This window comes from Meleagris gallopavo, chromosome 17 (genome assembly GCF_905368555.1).
Source record: "Meleagris gallopavo chromosome 17, MGAL_WU_HG_1.1, whole genome shotgun sequence".
Lineage (NCBI taxonomy): Eukaryota > Metazoa > Chordata > Aves > Galliformes > Phasianidae > Meleagris > Meleagris gallopavo.
Genome location: NC_139420.1, coordinates 10,024,253 through 10,045,772, shown reverse-complemented (window position 1 = coordinate 10,045,772; position 21,520 = coordinate 10,024,253). Strand labels below are relative to the sequence as shown.

Below are 21,520 nucleotides of genomic sequence, written 5' to 3'. Positions count from 1 at the left end.
GCCGGCCGTGCCCGCGCGCGGGTGCGTGCCCGCGCAGCGCCGCGCATGCGCAGAGCGGGGTCGGTCGCGACGTGGCGGGATGCGGCGGGCGGTGCTGGCCGCGCTGCTGCTGCTGCTGGCGGCGGCGGCGGGGATCGAGCGGCGGCCGCCCCGGGGCTTGGCGAGGGGCAAAGTGGAGGTGGGTGCGGGGCCGGGGGCGGCGCGGGCTGTGAGCGGCTGTGCGTGACGGCTTTGCTGTGTCTGCACGCAGACGTGCGGCGGGTGACGGCTGAGCCGGCTGCCGGAGGTGAGTGTCTAACGGGGACGGGGTGAGCCGAGCCGGGTCTGCCCCGAACCGCGCCGCTCTGCCCGCAGGTGAAAGCCTTCGTCAACCAGGACATCCCGCTGTAGTATCGCTGTGCGGAGCGGTGGGAGAAATGGGTCAGGGATGGAGCGAAATTGGGGTGGCAGGGGGCAAAGGGAGGTGGGATGGGAGTAGGGTGGGAATGGAGTGGGATAGGGATGGGGATGGGAATGGGATGGGATGGGAATGGGGTCGGCGTGGGATGGGGATGGGAATCGTTGGAACAAGGGTGGAGTGGGGGGGGGGGGGGACATGATGGGGGCTGGATGGGACGAGGCGGGGCGGGGTGTAACGGGACGAGGACGGATGTGACGGGATGGGGATGGGATGTGACGGGGGATGGGATGAGCCAGGATGAGGACAAGGGACGGGACGGGATGTGAGCTTGTAGCAGAACGGGACAGGGGTCAGAATTGGGCGTAGATTGAGATGGGATGTGAGGAGGATGGGGGGACGGGACTGTCCTGCCTGGCACTGCCACTCCTTAACAAATCGCCCAGCCATAACCTGGAGATGAAGCACCTGCCCGGCGCCGACCCTGAGCTCGTGCTGCTTAGCTTCAGATATGAGGAGCTGGAGGTGAGCGGGCTGCACAGCACCGAGCACAGCTGCAGGCTCCAGGGCACCTGGGCTGATGGAGCTACTATGGATCCCTGTCTCTGTGCAGAGAATCCCCCTGAGCGACATGACCCGGGAGGAGATCAACCAGCTGGTGCAAGAGCTGGGCTTCTACCGCAAGGAGACTCCCGAAGCCCCTGTGCCCGAGGAGTTCCAGTTTGCCCCTGCCAAGCCACTGCCCACCCTAATACCCCGCAGAGCTCCTGCAGCTGACAGCAAGACCCTGTCTGAACAGGACAAGAAGGACCGCCCAGACCTGTAATGAGCAGTGCCAGGCGGTAGGAGGCCGTGCAGCCAGTCCTTAGAGCTTGGGGTTGAGGGTGTTAGGACAGCTCTTCAAACAGGGCTGGGGAGCATGCCACGGGGTGCTGAGAGCGTGAGCAGGAAGCAGAGAGATGTTCCCTGCTGCTGCCATTGTTGCTTGGCGCTCTGTAGCCTCTGTCCCAAGGGTGCCCTGAATGGTGCCAGCCTTGAGCAGAGGCTCCCGAGCACTGTGGACGTCTGAGTGAGCCTGTGTGCCTGTCCCTGCCTTCCCCCTGAGCCATGCAGCCCAGACATTCTGGCATGATTAGTAAGGAGAAGCAGAGATCTTTTTGCTCCTTTCCCATGCCTCAAGGTTCAGTCAACTCCTGGTGCTGGACAGCAGTATCCTACCTGCACAGGACAGGATGAAACTCTCAGCAGAAAGCTCCACATGCTGAGGGCAGATGTACTGAGTCCTGGAGGTGGGACAGCTGCCTCCCAGGAGGGTATGGCTTTACATCACCAGCAAGGCTGCCTCTGTCAAGCACACAGTAAAGCCCTTGCCTACCATCAGCTGCACCTTGTCATTTTTCTGGGGCAGTCTCAGTTGGGTGCACATCCATGCTTGCAGGACAGAGGCAGGAGGGGGTTGCAGGGTTGCTATGTAGTTCCTGTGCTGTCTTCATGGCCATGTAGATCAGGTACCAAAACTCTGGGCACAGTTGCTCCTATTGGGAGCATGGGGTGAGGGTGCTAGCCCAGCTCTGGGCCCTCTGTTCCAGAGCTGAGGGGTCTTGGTGCAGCTGAGGCTGCAAATCCTCCCAGGGAGAGGGGAAGTGGCCCTGCATGCTGTGGAGTGGTTGCTGGAAGGGGTTGGGGAGAAGGACCCGAAGCCAAAGAATCACCCTATAGAATAAACTTTTATTGTCTGGCTGGTGTTGGTGTCAACGCAGGTGTAGACTGTGATGAAGGGGCGAGTGGCACTGAGCACGAGGTGCCCAGAGCTGGGGAGGAGCGCGGGGGCTGTCTGGTCCTGGCCCTGGCCCCGCGCTCCCTGGGGCCCTCCCCGCTCCCCTCCAGCTCCCCAGCACGGGGGTGCTGCAGGTCCCCGCCGTGGAAGCGCCCTGGGCACGTGTGTGCGGTGGGAAGCAGGGTGTTGGCACAGGGCCGTCCCCAGGGAGGTGGCACCAAGCAGGGACTGTGGTGGGCAGAGAGGCTTCCTTGCAGGGGGCCCAGAACTGTTCTCAGGCCGCCTGGGGAGCAGGGCACTCTGCCTCCCGGCTGCACCAAAACCAGCAGCGCCCACCTGGGCCCTGGCTTGCAGGGTCCATGGGCTGAGCCACGTAGACACAGACCCACGCTGGCTCAGGGCCCTAGGGTACTGTGCTGCCCCAGCCTCCCTGGGGAAGCAGGGACCCTGCCCATGTAAAAAGAACTCCTTGAGAATGAATAACTTAACACACTAGAGTATGGCAGAGGGGAGGAGAGCCAAGCTGGCTGCAGGGAGAGTGGCATCCTAGGCACCACCCACCTGGCACCGTTCTGCCCTGCCCATACATTCAGCTGGCAGCCAGCCGGGGCAGAGGCTGACCGAGGAGCTCCAGCAAGGCCGAAGCAACGGGTGACCCAGGAGCCCCAAACTTTGTCCAGCGCCAGCCCCACAGCCTCTCCACCCCCGCTGCCAGCCTCTCCATGGGGCAGCAGCTCCTCCGCACACCAGCGTCCCTGCAGGGAGGGGGCAGTGAGGTGTCGGGCAGCCGCAGGCCGGGGCAGGCTCTAGCACTCTTTCTGCCGCATGCGCATCTCGTGGCGACGCAGGTGGTTGTAGAGGGACTGCACATAGGTGAAGACGCACTTGGCGTCTGGCTTCTTCCCCATGATCATCATGTCTTCCACCTCCACCAGGGGCACGCAGTCTGCCAGCATCCTGCAAAGACATGGGGCCTCAGCATACCTGCAGGAGGCCAGGATGGGGCTGCCGGCTCCAGGCTGCCCCCAGCCTCACAGTGTCCTCAGTGCCCCCAGCCCAGTGTGGCCTGCGAGGCCAGGCAGCCTGCCAGCACTCTCCCCCCACTGCCTCCACAGTTCCCTGCCACCCACACCCTGCCCTGCTATTGGTACTCGTAGCCCTCCTAGCCCTGCTCCCCACACTATGAGTGCAGGCTGAGGCCACTGCACTGCAGTGAAGCCACCAGAGCAGCCTCACCCCACACTGCCCTGCGCTCCCAACCCCTGGCCATGCTTCCCAGCCTCCCACCCAGCTGCTGGATCACAGCCTGGGGAGGCTGCATTGGGCCTGACTGTGGGCACAACTCTGCTAGAGCCACACAATTTCCAGTGGCTCAGCAATGGCGTATGGCTACCCCAGATTGGAGTCACTATGCTGCCCTGATGCCTGGGCTGGGCACTGAGACCTGTGCCAGACCCTTCCCCAGCTGCTCTCCACCTCAGGGCCCTCTCCACCATTAAAGCTGGCCTTTGGATGACACTGCTGCTCACTCTGACCCTTGGCTACAAGCACCACCTCTGCTCCACTGCTGCCAGCTTGCACCCCAAGATGTGGCTCCCCGGCTCCACCAGGCCTCATGTGGCTCCTTGGTCTCTGGGGCCGCTGGCACAGCAGGGGTTTTTGCTGCTGCAGCCAGGCAGGGTACAGATGGAAGGGAAGGGGCAGCTCCCTCCTTCACATGGCTCTTCAGGTCTTGGGGCTGGCAGGGGTTGTCTGGGAGCAGCCCAGTGCTGCTGCCACCCATGAAAGGACAGTGCCCAGAGCACAGCAGCCATTGCCAGCGTTGGCTGACAGAGCACAGGCTGTGCTGGCACCAGCACCAAGATCAGGGCTGGAGCTGAGCAGCCTGAAGCTGAGCCTGAGCTTGAGGCTCATGCAGGGGCTGGGGACGGAGCCATCCCTGTTAGGGTCCTGCAGAACCCACAAAGCCTGGCTCCAGGTTCCAATGTCACGCAGGCTGAGCCAAGCAGGGGCTCACTGGGACAGCTCCGACCGTACTGGGAGGATCAGACACCTTCCACAGAATCCCCCATCCCTAGCCCTCTCCCCTCATGCCAAGCTGCAGACCCTGCTAGACCCATCATGTGCTCCGGTGCCCCTGCACAGCCCTTGGAGCAAGGAGCTCTGGGCTGGCACTGGCACAGACACACAGTTGGTGCCAGTCTTTGGGCAGGAAGGCGTGGGTGCAAGGAGCACCGGGTTTAAAGAAAGCTGCCTGGCTCCTGGGCTCCTCACCGGTGCTGCAGCCATGCTGGAAGGCTGTAGCCAGCCTGGGAGCTCTGCCTGGGGCCTTGCTCTTTATGCCCTCCTCTCCTGGTTAATGCTGCAGGGCTGGAACTCAGACAGCCATGGAAGCAATGGGCTCTGAGCCTAGGGTCTGGCTGCAGCAGCCCCACTGTATGATGCAGCAGCCCAGGAGGGCATGCTCAGGGCCTTGGGAAAGCACCCGCCTGAGCACAGCAGGTCCCTTGCTACCACCAGCCAGGGTGATGGAAAAGCTAAGGCAGCAGAGGGAGACAGGCTCTGCCCTTATAAAGGCATTGTTTGGGCCTCGGTGTGCTAGTGCAGTGCAGAGCTGGGGGAGAGGAGGCTCCAGTGCCAGCTAGGATGCCCCTGAAAGACAGGCACAAACAGTGCAAGAAGAGGCAGGACTGCAGCCTTGAGTCACACTTTCCAGGCTCCCCTCTTCTGCCCATATATGAGCAGGCAGCACCTCGATGGGAGGGGAGCACCCTGAGCCACGCCTGATCCTGCAGCACAGCACCGGCCTCAGCCCCCACTGCAGCCAGCAGCCTCTGCGTGCCTGGGACAGGCAGCCTCAAGTACAGAAAAAGGAGGCAGCGGCAGCGAGTGCAGGCAGTGAGGCTGGAGCACTTTGGTGACCAAAGCGGTGTTCCTTGGTATCCAGCTGCTCAGCCCCTGGGCTGGGATGGGTGAGCGGGAAGAAGGCAGGGAAAAGCCACAGCAGCCTCACTCCTGCTGGCATCAGGCTGGAGAGCCATGGGCCCCTGGGTCCCCTCCATGACCACCTCCTCAGCCCTCTCCCCACAAGCGCTGCTCTGAAAGGAGAGAGGCAGCCAATTGCCTCCACCCTGCTCCCAGAACGGGACTCGACCCTCTCCCACCAGTATACCCCATTCTCTGCCCCAGCCGCAGCGGCCGCTCCCCGGCCCTCCTGCCAAGCTGTGGGACGCAGGCGGGTGGGTGTGCGGCAGTAGATCGACAGGAAGATTCTCACCATCGCTCCCGGGGGTGAAAATGGGCTACGACTTTTTGGTTTTTACCAGCCCCTTCTGGACCAGGCAGCGATAGAATTCCTGAATGTATGTGTACACACACTTCCAATCTGGCTCGCGCATCCGGACCATGTCCTCCACGTCCAGCAACTGCGGACAGTCTGCGTGCTTCCTGAGGGCAGGGAGAGAGAGGGGCAAGCCAGTGACCGCAGCCCAGTCGGGGAGGGGAGAAAGAGAGAAAACAAGAGACACGGATCAATGCAGTTCCCATTCCCCGGGCAGATGCTGCTCTGCTCTCACATGCTCTGGGGGTGCGCGATGCAGGGCAGGACGGCTCCAGGCACTGCCGCGCTCCAAGGCCATTCAGTGTGATTTGGGGGGCCAGGGCTCACAAGCAGGGGATGGGAGGGCAGGTGAGCAGTGTGGACAGGCGTGAGGTCAAGAGGGAATGACAGAACGAGACAGAAGAGGGAGTGATGTGTTCTGGCGCGCCCGGTGCTCGGGGAGCGAGTTCCAGAGTGGAGTGGCGCTCTATATAGCTTGTATATAGAGCAGCAGGAGCAGGGCAAGCCCAGCATCCTGCCCAGCTCCACTTGGAACCGCATGGCACAGCCCTGGTGCAGGAAGCTCAGGAGAAGACGCTCACAAGAGCTGGAGGAGGAGGAAGGACAAGAGGCCACCTGGCTTCCAGGCCGGAGAGATCGATGGCTCTCTCAGTCCACGCACCGGTCCCAATTAAAGCAAAAAGTCTATTAACAGGAGTGCCAAGACCCAGGCACACGGCCCCCTATTCCTGATTGCTCCACTGAACAGCACTGCGGGAGCTGCCGGGAGCTCCCAGCCAGTGCCACCACACTGAGCACCAGCCGGCTGCCACCTGACAGGCAGGTGGGGATGGGGCCCCTCCGAAACCCACCTGGCCCTGCCCAAGGCGAGGCCAGCAGGGTGCTGGAGGGTGTAGGAGTGGATGGGAGGAGAGACAGAAGGAAGGAGAGAGGGCCTGGCTTCCAGCCCTCCAGCTGGATGCGCTCCCATCTCTCAGCACCCAGGAAAACCAGAAGCAAAAGGGGAGGGAAGAGACTTGAGAAGCTGCAACGGTGTTTGAGCCCCTACAACCGTGAAGGAGGCACCTGCATGTACAAACCCCACTCCCAGCTCCCCAGGTACTGCACTGTGCATGGCTGGTGCCCTGCCCCACAGAGCCTGCCCTGCCTTTGGCTTTTATGTTCCATGCCCAGGAGACCCAGTCCCATGCCCACCACCTCAGAACAGACTGGGTTGTACTGGCCCACTGGGGCTCTGTACAGCCAAGTCAGCTTTTCCACAACCTCACTGTATGACAGAAAGGAGCGATGCGAACGGGCACCGAGCCTCTAGCGTGGGCAGCTCCTCCAGAACCCTGCCTGTGTCCCTGCACCCAGGCAGCAGGAGAAAGAGCTGTCCTGAGCCTGGGACATGCCCACAGCCCTTGTAGTAGCACCGGAGTTACGTACTCTGCAGAGGAGAAAGCCACCTCGAAGTTGTGACGGCGGTTCTGGGGTGTGAGCTGGCTGTAGTCAAAAGCATCTGGAAAAAAGTTGTGGACCAAAGCACAGAAGGCCATGCCATCGCTCCAGCTGGAGGAGAAGTTCTGGATGTCCACGTGCTGCAGGAAAGGACAGTTACTAAGGGGCACAGTGACTGGCCCAGCCTGGCATAAGATTGGGAGAGGAGGCAGCACTGACCTCATAGCCTCGGGTCTTAGCTCTGCACCAGTCTAGCAACATCTGCTTGATGCTGTTGGCATTGGGGACACCACAGCTGGAGGAGCGCTGCACAGCTGCACGCGGTGCTGCAGGGTTTGGAGAGCTGAGGGAGAAAACACAGAGGGTAACGCATGTGATGCCTGCTGCCCCAACTGCTCCTTGCCTGGCACATCCTCACCTCCCGCCCTCTTTCTGCAGCTTCTCAATCATGGCCTTGCGAGCCTGTGAGGTTGATGTCTTGGGCAGGCTCTGAGCTTTCATCAGCTCCTTCTTTTTCTCAGCCTGGCGCCGTTCCAGCGCAGCCAGGCTGCTCTGCCTTGAGGCACTCTCATCCTCCCGGTCAAAGATGCTGCAAGAGACACAGGCAAAGCCTCAGTGCAGAAAGGAACATTGTCATTCTCAGCTCCTCATCACCCCTGCAGCTCAAAGAACTCCATGCTCCTAGGACAGAACCAGCACAGCTCAAGGCTCCTGGCTGGTGGCATCACCACTGACCTGCCTGTCTTCTTGGAAGATGAACTGTAGGATGATTTGGTTTGAACAAATGTGCTGCTGCTGCCATCTGCAGAGTAGAAGAAATAGACCTCAGTCATGGAGCAGCAGAGTTGGGTAGTCTGGGGGACCTGGGGCAGGCTGGGGAAGCTCTGCTATGTCTCTGCAGCACTAGGGATGCCATTGATAAAAGGCAGCTAAAGCTCTTACTGTCTGATCTCTTCACATAACTCGACTCCATGGTTGTTGTGCGGGAAGTCTTGCTGCCATCATCTGCAAGGGAGAAAGCAAAGGGGGTCAGCTGGGTTAGAGACTAAGCACTGTGAACTACCCTCGTGTCTGCACAGCATGGCAGAGACATCCAGCATAAGCACGGGGATGAGACAGAAGCTGTGTGCCCCTAGGCAGCAACTAAGTGGAACAGAGAGGCCAGAGTGATGGAGCAGTGAGGCAGGAAGGCTGGAGCAGCCACAGACAGCTACTCTCAGCTTGAGTCAGCTGGCAGAAGTGTGGGTGACAGGAGTGGGCCCACAAGCCCTGTGCCACCCCAATGGGGAACATAGGTCAGGTGGGAAGGCACTAGAGCAGATCCCCTTAAGGCTCAGGCCCCAGGAAGGCTAAAGCAGGAGGCTGACCAAGGAAAGACAGTGAAACCCAGCCCTAAACCAGGGTCTTGCTCTCTGCAGGGTGCAGCTGACCCCGTGTGCTATGCTGTCACCTACCTGAACAGAGAGAGCAACAGAAGATGCCCAGCTCTCTACCGTCCCTTGCCCTGGGCTTTGCAAAGCCTGGTGCATGCCACAGGCTGGGCTAATGCTGGAAATGCCATTGGTCCCAGTCAGGGCAAGCGCAGAGAAAACGGCAGACAGAGAACTAGTGGTGAACCTCAGCAGCAAGCGTGCTTGCAGAGCCCTGCTCTTACTAGACTGGATGAGGCGCTCGGTTTTGGTGACAGTGCTGCGGGCTGAGCCATCGGCTGACTGGGTGCTCTGCGTGCTGGTGGTCTCAGTGTTGTGGCCAGCCCTGCTCATTGTAGCCTGGCTCTTCATCTCCTGCAGCCGCTGGTCCCGTTCCTTCTCCCGCTGGTCTGCGAATGCACAAAGGAGATGGTGTCAGCAGCGAGATGCAAGGTCCATGACCCCACATGGGGAATCAGCATTGCCCCCTCTTAGCAGCTGCCAAATACCTCGCTTGCGCTGGCGCAGCTCCCGCATGGCATTGCGGATCAGCCGTCGCTCCTCAAAGTCTGTGGTCTGATCCAGCTGCAGGAGGAAGGGGAGGTCAGCACGGCCCCTCTGCTCTTTTCTCCCACCCAGTTCCAAGCCCCTTTATCTCCAGCCTGTATCTTGCCCTCAGAAGCCCGCACCATCACAGCGAAGGACGTACCATCTTATCCAGAACACTCTCATCCTCGATCCTGTTCAGCTCCTCGACGTTCAGCTTGCTCTTTTTCTCCACTTCCCTCACTTGCACCTTCTCCATGCCATTGGGCAGCTCTGGCTGCAGCCTCGGCGCCTGGGGCTGCTCCACCACCAGCTCCGGTTCCACCGGCTGCAAGGAGAGCACCGCATGCCTGAGCCTCACCAGCCCAACTGCCCCTTAATGAGCCCAATGCTTACCCAGTGCCACAGGCAGCAGGGACAGTGGGGATGCACTGTGTGGTGTAGGAGCTCACGGCTGGCGGTACGCCGTGGATGTCAGCAGTGACCATTGCAGGCAGAATGCCACATCCCCAACACTCAACACGTCGCAGCCCACCCTGCCCCAGGAGGCCCCAGGTGCTCTTGTACCTGCTGCCAAAACGTCTCCAAATTGCAGCCTGTAGACACCCACGACCCACTGCCACTACTAGGGCCTCCGGTGAGGCAGGGGGGCACCATGCCCGGTGCCCTAAAGCTGGCAAGGTGCTGGCAAAGCCAGTGCACACCATTAGCAACACAAGGGATTTCCAGGGAATTAAAGGACTTAGCAGAAAGAAGAGCTTGCACAGGAGATCAAGAGCCTCCTCGTCATCTCCACTCAGGAACTAGGCCAGCTCAGCCCCCGCGGGAGCACGGCCAGGACACCAAGTCCCTTTCAGCACGACCCCCAAGCAATGCGCTGTGGGCAGATCTCCAGGCCCAGAATAGGGCCTGGAGGCAGCGGGTGGGAGGTGTCGGGCCAAGGCAGCCCCGCTGCACACCTGGCCCCATCTCACACCGCTGCCAGGCGTGAGGGCACGCATTATTGGCACCGGCTGGCTCCCCAGTGGCTCAGCCCAGTGCCAGCAATGCAGCACGCCGCAGTGAAGCTCTGGGCAGGAGGAGCAGCACAGAACCCAGGGCCACTGCAGGGCGAGGTGACGACCGCGAGGCGAGCCCACGCAAGGGCCGGGACAGCTGCCCCACGGCCGGCACGCCAGCAATGCGAAGCAGGCAGGCGCCATTGGCTCGCAGCCCTGCCCGGCACCGGCCTCCCACAGCAGCAAGCTGTGATTGCAGCTGATCCAGCCACACTGCACACCCATCCCACCCCCAGCCGAGGGTTTCTCCTCGGCCCCGGCGCCGTGCCCCCCCACAGCGGGTGCTGCCCAGGACGGGGCAGCCCAGCCAGGCTCGGCCCGGCCCGCACTCACAAAACTGTCGCTCCGGGAGAGGTGCAGGGTCGACTGTTGGCGCGTGCTGGAGAAAGTGGGTGGATGGGCCACCGGGCTGCCGGACTCCTCGGTGCCCTCAAAATGAGCGCAAGGGTCCTGTGCTTCCAGAAACAGGGTGCTGAGGTCCTTCTCCACAGGCTCCGGCGGCGCCAGCCATAGGGCCAGCAGGTCCAGCCGGCGGCCCAGGCGCGCCAGCTCGGCCCGCAGCACCAGGTGCTCCTCCTCCAGATCCCGCAGGGCGCGGGCCAGGGGCTGCACCTGCCGCACGGCCTGCTCCAGCTGCCCCTCCACTGCCCGCCCGAAGGCTTGCAGCTCCCGCCGCAGCTCCTCCAGCTCGGCCGCCCCGGCCTGAGCCAGGCCCTCCAGGCTGATCCCCGGCATGCTGCCGGCGGGCTCCAGGGCTGCGGGTGCCGCAGCGGGCCCCTCTCAGCTGTCCCCTGCCCTTTATAGGGGCTGCAGGGGCACCACCCCCGGCTGGAGGCCGGCCCGGCTATTCTTGTCGCGGCGCGGCCAGGGGTCCCGTGCAGGGGCGCCGAGGCAGGCGCTGACACTTGGAAGTGTTTCCAGGCCCCACGGGACCAGGTGGCCCAGCAAAGGGGGGCCCTGGTGGCTGCTGCAGGGAATGGGCTCCTGCCTCTGTCCCCACGGCCTCGCAGCTGCTGCCACTGTGGCCATGCAGCAGCGGGGCTCTGCGAGGCAAGCAGGCAGTAGCAGAGACCCTGCAGGATCCACCCCAGCAGCACTGCTCCGCTGCGTGCAGACAGCCCCTCCTGCACAACTTCTTGCAGCCATCCTGCCCCGTGGCACCCACCCAGCTCAAAGCCCCGGCCTCAGGCAAGCACTGCTGCAGGGCAATGCCACCGGCCGTGACCATGGCTCTCACTTCCCCTTGCTGCACGGAGCCCCATGAGCTCCACATCTGCCAGCTCCCAAGGCGCACGCAGCACTCCCAGCAAAAGGCAGCAGCTCCCAGCCCCACACACACCATGTGTCAAACCAACCCCTACCTGGCAGGGCTGAGGGCACCACAGCTCCTTCCTCCTCCTCTTCCTCCTCCTCCCTGCCTGCTTGCAGCACACCTGGAGGTTGTGTCCAGCCCTGGTCCCCAAGCACCCACCCGGTGCCACAACACTGCTAATACCTTAATGAGAGCTGACAGGCCGCAGGGCCAAGCCTGCGTGAGCGCATTAGTGCGGGGCTGTCACCCTCCGTGGGCAGAGAGCTGCACCTTTGGCATGGGCAGCACCTGCTGCAGCCCCACCAGGCTGCATGCTGGTCGAGGTGAGCACCGAGCTGGGCCCACAGTAAGCGAGCAGCACCCTGACCACCACCTTGGCCATGCCCGGAGAAGCAGGCAGGCACTTGGTCCCATGAGCAAGGCAGCACAGTTCTGGACATCCCAGCTCCTGCCAACACCACTGCACACGCGCACGCTTCGCATTGCCCTAGATGGCCAACAGCAGATAAAAGCACTTGAAGAGCTGTAAGCACTGTGCTGCCTTCTAGGCACCTCCAGCCTGCTACCGCAGCACCCAGGGCTGTGTCCTCATCTCTACCCAGATCAGAGCCGGGGATGGGTTTGTTTTTTTTCCAGTTGTCCCCAAGAATCCCCCTGCACCAGGCAGGCACAGCTGGAGAGCACAGAAGGAGGAAGAGGCAGGACCCAGGGCAGACTGCAGGGCAGAGCCCCTGAAGCAGGGCCCTAGAGATGCTCCCCAGCCCCATGGCCAAGCTTCATTCCCAGAATGGAAAACACAGGGCTGGATGGCAGTGGGTTTCCCTGAGCTGCAACAACCCTATGAGGTAGCTGAGAGCAAAGGGGGAGACCCACAAAACTTGCCCCTTACCCACTCCCTTCTCTAAGCATCTCTACACACTGTGGCACAGGGGGGGCTCACCTGGACAAGGATGTGGGTTTACACACAGGCCCTGGGAGCTCCCCTGTCCACACAACAGAGCCCCCCAAACGAACTGCCAGCACCGAGCACCTGCCTCGATGCACGGGGCTGCTCCCACCCCACACCCAGGGCCCTGAGCACACTCACTTTGACGACATTGCTGCTGGTGGTGATGCTGCAGATGCCACTGGTGCTGCTGGGGATGGCGGTGATGCGGATGGGAGTGCTCCTCAGCCCCAGGGTGAGCTCTGAAAAGGAAGCCGCGGGCACTCGGGGAGCGCTCCAGCCCGACAGGCTCAGCCCTGTGCCCGCAGATGGGGAGAGGTACCGGCTCCGGCGCATCCTGCTCCTGCAGCAGAGCTCTGAGCTCTGGTGCACAGAGAGGGCTGCGGGGACGTCTAAAGCATGTGGGAGCTGCTGCGTCAGGGGGGAGCCAGGCCCCCCCAGCATGCCTTCACCCCTAAGATGGACACTTCCCGCAGCTCTCCAGGGGGAGCCAAGACCTCCTGGCGTGAGGGACAGCCCCGGAGAGCGCACAGAGGCATCCTAGGATGTCCTGATACGGGCAGGCAGGGCTGCATGGCACACAGGGCAGCAGCGGGGATGGCACTTTGCACGATGCCCATGCCAGCACAGAGGCGGGTCTGCAGGGACAGGGCAAGAGCACGGGGCTGTGCTGTGCTCTGGGGCTGGGCTGCAGGACCGGGAGGGGACAAGGCTGTAGGATTGGAGGAAGGACCGTGGGATAGGAGGGAGCACCTGGACGGGGACGAGCCTTGGAGCCAAAGGGCGAGGGCTGCCACACTCCTGCCCTTTTGCAGAGCCCACGCTGGGCGCCCAGCATCCCACGTCCCACCTCTGCTCCCCCACCTGCCTGTCCTAGCAGCACCCACCATACATCCAACCATACAACGCCCCGCCGGGCGCCAACCCTCCCTGCCGTTCCCTGGGTGCCCACCGTCCCCACTGTCCCCGTGCCGCCCGCCCGGTGCCCACCTGCCCGCTGGCTGCCGGGGGCGGCCACGATGCGGGGCGTGACGGACTGCGTGTGGGGCTGCACGCGCCCATCCTTGATCTCGATGGTGAAGTACGTCTTCATGCCGTCGTGGGCGGCGGTGGGGCCGGTACCGGCGGGGCGGGGGCCGGCGGGCCGCGGGCGCTGCTCTGCTCCTCCGCCACCGGCTCCCCTCGCGTTTTGATCGGGGCCCGGCGGGGCCGTGCGAGGCCCCCGCTGCCATTGGCCGGGTCCGGCCCGCCCCGCAGCGCCGCCCGCCCCCTCGGGGCCGCCCGCCGCCGCCCGCTGCCGCCCCGCGGTGCCCACCGGGGTCGCGCCCGAAGGAGCGAAGCGCTGCGCGCGTTCCCGCACCGAGGAGGAGCGCTGCACGGGGCTCGGCTCTGCGGGGGACAGAGCAGCCGGGTCAGATGGGTGCCACGTCGAGTGCACGCCGTGCATGCAGCCCGGGCACCCCGCGATGCACGCTGACCCCCCAGCCTCCCCAATAGTGCATGCTATCCCTGCAGTGCATGCTATCCCCGCAGTGCATGCCGTCCTCACAATGCGTGCCGTCCCCATGCATGCTGCCCACAGAGATGCTGCCCCCCGGGTGCCCGGCAGCTCTCTGAGCTTCTGCCTGTCCACGCACACATGGGTGGGAGCCCCAAATGGAGCACAACAGCCACGATGTGCCCTCACCTGCGTGGCCCTGTGGGCACGGCGAGGACGGTGTTTGCTCCCAGCGCTGAGCGTTGAGGCGAGATGGGGTCCGTGCTGTGCTCTGGGTGGGTGCTATCAGCCGGGAAGGGACAGGCCATGTCCATGTGCAAGGAATGAGATGGAGGGAGCAGAGAGTAAGCACAGAATGAAGCAGGGATGTCAGCTCTCCCCAGTGTCACCCATGTCCCTGGAGCTCAGTGCACCCCACAGAGCACAGGAGGGTGATGGAGGAACACAGGGGCTGTGTGATTATTCCAGCTCCCATGGGACCCCAGCAGAGCAGGGCTAGCACTATGCAGGCTCCGTGGCGTGCAGGAGGGAGCCGAGCTGCTCAGCTGCCCCTGCTCTGCCCCAGGGCAGCAGGGCTCAGCCCTTCCCCAGCCACCAGGCCTGAGCCTGTGCCACACTGAAGGCTCCCTGCAGGGCCATGACCCTGAGGGTGCCCACAGCTGCAAGCTCCCATTTGGTCTAATTTCCTCCTGGCACAGAAGAAGGGAAACACTTTCCCAACAGCAGCACGAGGGCATCAATTGCCCAACACAATCTCTCTGGGCTGCCAAGAGCACCCGGCCAGGCACGGAGGGCCCAGAGCAGCGCACAGCCCCCGGCCAGGCCAGCAAGCACAGCCCCGGGGGGGCCAGGGCTGGACCGGTGCTCAGCTCCAGCCTTATTGGGACAAAGAATGCAAAAGGCCGAGGTTTGCTGCACGCACAGATTCCCTTTCATGGCCCTGCAGCAGCCCGGCCGGTAGCTGGGGGACTTGTAAACACCGTGCCTGCCACCCCACTGCCTGGCCCAGGCCTGAGCAGGCCCTGAGCCCAATCAGGCGCTGCATCCCCATCCCCAGAGGTCCGTCCTGCCCCACACAGGGCAGTGCATCCCCCTGGACTCTCAGGGGATGGCCTGGGGTTGCTGAAGGCCCAGCTGCCTGCTGCCTGGGGCAGCCCTTACCCGCTGGCTTCTCCTGTGGCATGGCAGCCTTCCCCGACACCTGGCCTCGCACGCAGATGACAAACTGCAGGGGGGAAAGGGGCAGCACGGTGAGCTGGGGAGCTGGCAAAATCTGACCTAAGCAGCTCAGAGGGACAAGCACCGTGACAGGCCACGTGCCATGTGCGGCACCTCCAGCCCCACGCTGAGAATTTGGGGGCTGTGGTCTGCGTGGCTCCCAGCACCCATCAATGCAGTGTTCCCATACCTGGCCACTCTGAGTGACAGCGCAGGGCTGTGTTGGGCCGTCCTGCTCCGCCTGGTGGCTCTGCCCTGTGCTGCACGGGGCCTCTGCTGGCTCCACACTGGGCTCCTGCACAGGACAGGGGCTGCCAGATCTCTCCTCCTGGTACTGCAGCTCACACTCAGATGCCCGCTTGGTGTGCAGCTCCACCTCTGCGGTTTGCTCTTCGGGCTGCAGGGCTGCAGTGGGCTCCAGGGCTGGGTGCAGGTCCAGGAGCACCAGGGACCCTGAGGCTGTGGCTGCAGGACAGATAAGAGGCTCTGTACAGTATCCCCACTCCTGTGGCCCCAGCCCACCAGGCACCTGGATACCAGCTTGGGCTTTCCAGGAGACCCACTGCAGCCCCTCCATCTTCCTGTTCTCTCCCAGACTTAACTTTCTCCTGCATTCCCAAGCTCTGTTCTTCCCCTGGAATGTGTTGCAGACATGGACTCACCCTGGGTAGGGGGTTTCTGGGGTTCTCTCAGCTGCTGGCTATTCAGGTCCTGCAGTTCAGCTTGCCTGCGCTCCTGCTCCTCCTCCTGCTCATGGGCCTGGAAGAAAGCAGGGGTGAGAGCCCAGCCAGCCCCACTGCTGCCTCCATCCCACTGTGTCCAGGCACGTCCTCATGAAAGGTGGGTCAGAATGCCACTTCCAGCAGCACTGTCCCATCCTGCCACCTGGCCAGGCTCATGCTGCAGATTGCAGCCTCCCCCAGTGCCATCCCCATGCTGCAGGGCAAGGAGTGAGACTTCATCAAACACAGCAGCTCACACCCTGCACCAGGGTTACTGCAGAAGGCTGCTAAAGAGATAAGTGTACTGGAGAGGTGGCATTGTGCCACAAAGGGGCAAGTGGAATCAGCAGCCCAGGGCACGTGGGCTGAGATCCCGGTATAACTATAGGATGGGGAGAGGCAGAGAGGGGAACACAGCCAAGGGATGCATGGGGGAAACCAGTGCCAAAATGTGTACCCCACCATGGTCTCTGCTTAAGGGAAAAGCTTTAGCTTTTGGATAAATTGTCCAAGTGAGGTGAGATGGGCTGTCTAATCAGAAAACATCCCTACAAAGACAGCTGTATGCTGGGGGTGCCGCAGTGCCAGCAGATGCTGACCAGGAAGGAAGTGGCACAGGGTCACCTTCCCTTTCCTTGCCACCAGCCTCATACAGACGTGAGGGAGGCAGATGGAAAAGCTGAGCTGAACAGAGGTGGCCTGGGGGTCAAACCACTGCTTGTCCCTTCCCACTCTCTCTCTCAAGTGGAAGCCCTGTGCTGTGTCCTTGGGAGGACATTCAACCACCACAAAGCTGCCATGTCCTGCAGGGCCATCACTGCTAGGCAGGGAGTTTGGGCTTGCACCCCCCTCTCCCAGCCCTGCCCCTGCTCCACCAGCTCATCCATCACTACAGGGCAGGCTAGCAGGGAGCCCTCACACAGCCCACGTTGGTGTCCTGAGCGCAGCCACATCCCCATGTCCCTTCAGACCTGTGCTCCACCACCAATGTCACCCATCCCAGTCCCCTAAGGCAGGTAAGTCACACACGCACAGGGATTTGTGCTCCCAGGAGGCTGGCACAAGCAAAGGACTCAGCAACTCCCAGTGGCACCCCCACCAGCACTCACCACGGAGCGTTCAGGCTCCTCAGCAGGCAGTCTGTCTGCATCCCCCCTACAGCTGCTCTCCTCCGTCCTGGTCAGCACCGGCTGTTCAGCATCGCCCCTCTGACTGTTCTCCACGGGCTCAGTGCTGCTTTCCACACTCACCACGGCCGGCAGCTCAGAGCCTGCCCTCTGAGAGCTCTCCCCGTTCCCAACCAGAGCTGCCGTTTCAGCATCATCTCTCCTGCTGCGTTCTGCACGTGCGGGCACGGCTGCGGGCTCAGCACCATCCCTGCGGCTGCTCTGCACGTTCCCAGCCAGGGCTGCAGCTGGGTGGAAGCAATAAGGTAAAGTTCAGGAAGGAACTGGGCGCATCCCAGCATCTGCAGAGCAGCCCAGACACGGGGAGCTCACCTTCGATCTCCTCAGCCCGCAGCTTGCGGATGGCGGCGCGGATCAGCTTGCGCTCCTCGTACTCGCTGGCTGCCCGCAGCTGCGAAGGGGCAGAGCCAGGAATGAGGCACAGCGAGGGCTCGGTGGCACTCCACTCCCTCGTGCCGCCCCACCGTCAGGCACTCACCAGCTTCGTCAGTTCTTCCACATCGTTGATGGACTCAAGTTCCCGGGACAGCGAGGCGAGGGCCTTCTGCTGCTCCTCCTCCAGCTGCTGCGACCTGCGCCGAAGCCAGGGGTGAGAGCCGCACGGGAGCAAAGTCCCACACGGCCAACGGTGCCGGGGTCCTGCCGTGCCCCAGGTACTCACCGCAGCCAGTTCTCCTTGTTGTCCTGCCGGTGGCTGCCACGCTCGGTGCGGAAGCGTTTGGAGGCCAGCGCCTCCTCGTCCCGCTCCAGCTCCTGCCGCTGCAGCTCCCGGATGGCTGAGCGGATGCGGCGCCGCTCGGCGAGGTCCAGCGTCGCCTCCAGCTGGGAGGACAGAACAGGGCTGGGCGCTGGGCACAATGGGGCCGTCTGTCCCGTGCTGCCCACGCGCCTGGCGCACACTGCCTGGCACTGTCTGCCCCCGCTCCGGGGGACAAGGGGTGGCCCAACCCCGGCGTGGGATGGGATGTGAGGTCGGCCAGAGCTGGACATCGCCTCAGGGAGCGGGCACAGCACCCAGCACTGCAGCAGCACACAGGGGGCTTCCCCTCCTCCAGAGCAGAGTTGCAGCGTGAGCTGTGCCAGCGGCCTGCGCTCAGAGCAGCCTCTGCACAAAGCAGGTATAGCTCTGCTGCGGGACACCAGGCCCTGCCCAAGCACTGGCTCGCAGTGAGGAAACCGGGAAAACGATTTCCCATGGAGCTTGTTAAAAATAAACCCTGTGACCTGCAGCAGCTGCTGTCAGCATCAGGGCCCGGCATGCTGGGAGCAGCAGCGGCCGCACCAAAGGGCGAAGGCAGCAGTCCTCTTCCTCACATTCCCACAGGACACCGCCAGGCCAACCAACTGGTCACTGAGCTTCAGGTCACAACAGGGCCAGAAGCACAGCTCTTGTCCCCAGGCATGCAACAAGCTAGTGGAGGCTGCAGCCCGCTGCAGGCCCGTGGCACACACTGCATCTGCTGACAGCCCATCCCTGAAAAGCCACCGATACCCATCTGGGAGCAGCATTTTTCACACTGCCACTCCCAGGGACACCTTCCCCTGTGGGTCAGCTCCTGCTGGGCAGCACAGTGTTGGAAATGAGGATCATTGTCATCAGGGGTTGCAGCTTAAAGCAAACATGCTCCTTCCCATGTCCCTCCCAGCACCCCCTGCCGTGCAGTGATATCAGCATCCCATATCAGCATCCTGCAGCAGTGCGAGCATCCGCCTCCCGGGGACAGAGCCGGGGGCTGCAGCCCTGTGCCACGTGCTGCAGGGTGTGAGCTCTCATCCGGAGTCACAGCCTTTGCAACAGAACAGCCCTTTCCCTGCTGGCTCAGCACACAGCAGGGTCCCGGAGCACAGCATTGGTGAGCTCAGCACCACTGAGACATAAGGCCAGGCATGTGAACAGCCCCAGCCCACCCTCACAGCCCTACATGGCATCCCTGGGGTAGGAGAAGCGTCTGCCCTCACAGACAGCACAGGAGAGGCCCAAGGCCACAGCGAGAAGCCCTGGGGCCACCCCATCTTCCATCAGTCCCAGCTCCTGTGTGCACAGAAGGTCCTGAGGCAGCAGCAGAGCCCCAAGCAAAGCCGGGCAGAGCTGCCATCTGAACACCCACAGCCTCTCAGGGGACTTCTGCAACGGGCCAGGAGGATGGAAAGGAGGCAACAAGGCGCTCTGCAGCTGTGTAAAGGCCTTAAGGACACAAAAACACTCCTCCACCTCACGCTGGGAGGCCGAGGCCCTGACCATTTGCTAAATAAGCTGCCGACTGCATGCTCTGCAACCCCGGCACTTGGCACAGGAGCTCTGAGCCTCGTGGCCGGGGTGCAAAGGCAGCAGCGTGGAGGGAAAGAAGGAGAAGAACCAGGGTCTTCCCTTCCCATGGGCATCTGCTGGATGGGGTCTGACCTGCACCGGGGTCCCGGAGGGTTCAGCCTTTCCGCTGCAGGAGAGATGGCGGCAGGGCAGCAGGAGCCCCGTCTCAAGCCCACGTCAGCATGGAGCCAGCACACGGCAAACACACGGCTCGTGGGGCAACGTGCCGGAAACCACAGCTGGAGCCAGGGCTGGAAGGGGCCGCGGGGCCTTGCAGTGACAAGCCCTGAGCTCGGCACATGCCAGGGCCCCACGGGCCCTGCCCAGCCCACAGTAAATTAATGGTTGTGAGCAAACGCCTGCCTCGTCCCACACAAAGTGGCTTTGTGAGGAGGGTGCTGGCAAACCACCACGAGCTGCTTTCCTGGTGATGCCCGAGCATGGCAACACTCAGCCTTGCCTCAGCCCAGGGCACGTCCACCAGCAGAGGGCCATAATTAGCTCTAATTAGCCCAGGCTTTCCATCCAGCTCTGGGACAGGCAGTGCACAGAGGGGCGCTGAGCAGCTGGAGCGCGGCCGCAGGGAAACTCAGCGCTGGGGAAAAGAGCCGGAGCAGCATCCCCATCGCTGCTGGACAGGATGAGCCCCACAGCAGCACCTGCCCCTCTCACCGCTGCGGGGAGCCAGCGCCCGCTCCGGGCTGCCCTCAGGTCCCACACGGTGGCACCCCGGGGACATCAGAGAGCTGCTGGGAGTTCTGCCACTGGGCGAAAAGAGGAGGAGAACAAGGAAACGAGGGATGGGGAGAGAGAAGGAGCAGGAGGAAGCGGGGCAGAGGCAGGCAGTTTTCCCTTATATGGGCTAATCCTCTTCTAGCTAAGCGGAGCCAAAACCTAACCAAAAAAAAAATTCCTTCCCCGGCTCACGTCAGCCCGGAGCAGGCTTCCTCCAGCTGCATGGGCACAGGGAGAGCTGCGGGCAGCCCTGGGGTGAGGCCATTCAGGGACAGGGGAACATCATCCTACAGAGACCCAGGGCTGCAGCAGGATGGAGAGAAGCAGCACACATCAGTGCAGTCCCGGAGTGCTGTGCAGCCCCACGGGTTCAGCCTCTCCCCGGACACCTGCACAGCCAGCCAGCAGCACCTGCACGCAGCCCGCTGCGGTGGGAAAGGATGAGGTGTGAAGCACCCCGTGGTCAAATGGGGACTGCCTCATTCTCAGCTCCCTGCGGCCTCAGGTGGGAAGCAGAGAGCCGGGAGAAAGCCCGAGCGCCCATCCCCACATCTCCAGGGCTGAAGATGGGTTTGTGAGCTGCGCTCACAGCGGACTGAGGACAGCTGGGAGTTGCGGGCTGCACGGACCCCGTGCTGACCTCCGTGCTGTCCCAGCGGCACCCCGACCCTTTCCTGTTCCCCGCGGACGTTCTTTCCGAGTTGACTCAGCTTCCTGCCGCTCTCCATTCCCCAAACAGCCCGTGGAGACGGCGCGGGGCTCAGCGCACGGAGGCGGGCAGGCGGCCGGGCGGCACCGAACCGGGCGGCACGCCGGGTGGCAGCTCACGTCCCAAAGCAGCTTCCCAGCGCGGATCCCCGAGTGGCTCCAAGCCCACTCCCACCTCTTGGCCGCACGAGGGGCGATCCACGGCCCACGAGAGCAGCCATCCCAGGCCGGTCGCAACAACGCAGCCAAGGGCTTGGCACGGAGCGGGGCCGGCAGGAAGCTGCTCCGGGGGCGCCGGGATGCCCACAGGAAGCAGGTGGCCGGGGAGGGCACGGCTGCCGGAGCCGGGCCAGCGGGAAGCGGAGACCCGGGGCACGCGTGGCAGACGGCGGGCATCGCGTCCCGCCCGGCATCGCACGGCGAGCCGTGCTGGCAGCGGGGAACCGTCGGCCGAGGGGACGGAGCCGACGGACGGATGTCAGTCCGAGCAGAGCGGGCGATGGGGCACAGCCGGAAGAGCGCCGAGGGAGCGCCCGGAGCTCCCCCCGCGGTCCCGCAGCAGCTCCCCGCAGCAGCCCCGCTCTCTGCCCGGCCCGAGGGCACCGGGCACCACGCCGCAGCGGGAGCGGTGCCGCCTGCGGGCACATCGAGCGTTCCTCCCGCCCCCCCCCGCCCCGCGGTGCGGGCACTCACCAGCTTTCTCAGCGCGCTCTCGTCCATACCCTGCAGGCTCTCCTGGGACATCGTGCCCGCCCGCTGCCCCCCGCGAGGCTCCGGGTCCCGTCCGCTCCCGACACAGCACCGGGCCGGGCCCGCTCCCGCAGCCCCGCGCAGTCCCGCTCCCGCCCGGCCCGGCCCCGCGCCGCCCCGCCCGCGCCCACCGCCGCCATTGGTTCTCCGCTCCGGGCGGGACGGCCCC

The 21,520-nt window shown here is 63.5% G+C and overlaps 2 protein-coding genes across 8 annotated transcripts; one reads left to right on the top strand and one right to left on the bottom strand.

The window, feature by feature from the left end:
• Positions 1–10: 10 nt before the first annotated feature.
• Positions 11–2,152, top strand: SELENOM (selenoprotein M). Its single transcript, XM_085238579.1, has 5 exons — positions 11–178; positions 251–286; positions 355–389; positions 844–922; positions 1,011–2,152. Exons 1-5 carry the CDS (start codon positions 80–82, stop codon positions 1,221–1,223), a joined length of 462 nt encoding a protein of 153 aa, XP_085094705.1. The 5' UTR covers positions 11–79; the 3' UTR covers positions 1,224–2,152.
• A 692-nt stretch (positions 2,153–2,844) lies between these two features.
• SMTN (smoothelin) lies at positions 2,845–21,499 on the bottom strand. Of its 7 annotated transcripts, XM_085238571.1 has the most exons (22): positions 21,295–21,499; positions 17,512–17,672; positions 17,329–17,422; positions 17,163–17,241; positions 16,773–17,077; positions 15,604–15,700; positions 15,132–15,406; positions 14,885–14,948; positions 13,913–14,005; positions 13,216–13,614; positions 12,367–12,467; positions 10,301–10,417; positions 9,073–9,237; positions 8,873–8,948; positions 8,609–8,773; positions 7,897–7,959; positions 7,690–7,756; positions 7,373–7,543; positions 7,174–7,297; positions 6,943–7,094; positions 5,452–5,621; positions 2,983–3,131 (listed from the first exon to the last, which is right to left on the bottom strand). In XM_085238571.1, the coding sequence occupies exons 1-21, from the start codon at positions 21,343–21,345 to the stop codon at positions 5,477–5,479; spliced, it is 2,964 nt and encodes a 987-aa protein (XP_085094697.1). In that variant the 5' UTR covers positions 21,346–21,499; the 3' UTR covers positions 2,983–3,131; positions 5,452–5,476. The 7 variants fall into 7 exon arrangements, with proteins under 7 accessions (XP_085094696.1, XP_085094698.1, XP_085094701.1 ...); XM_085238570.1 differs by lacking the exon at positions 5,452–5,621 and having other exon boundaries at positions 2,845–3,131; XM_085238574.1 differs by lacking the exon at positions 10,301–10,417 and having other exon boundaries at positions 21,295–21,496.
• Between the last annotated feature and the right edge of the window lie 21 nt (positions 21,500–21,520).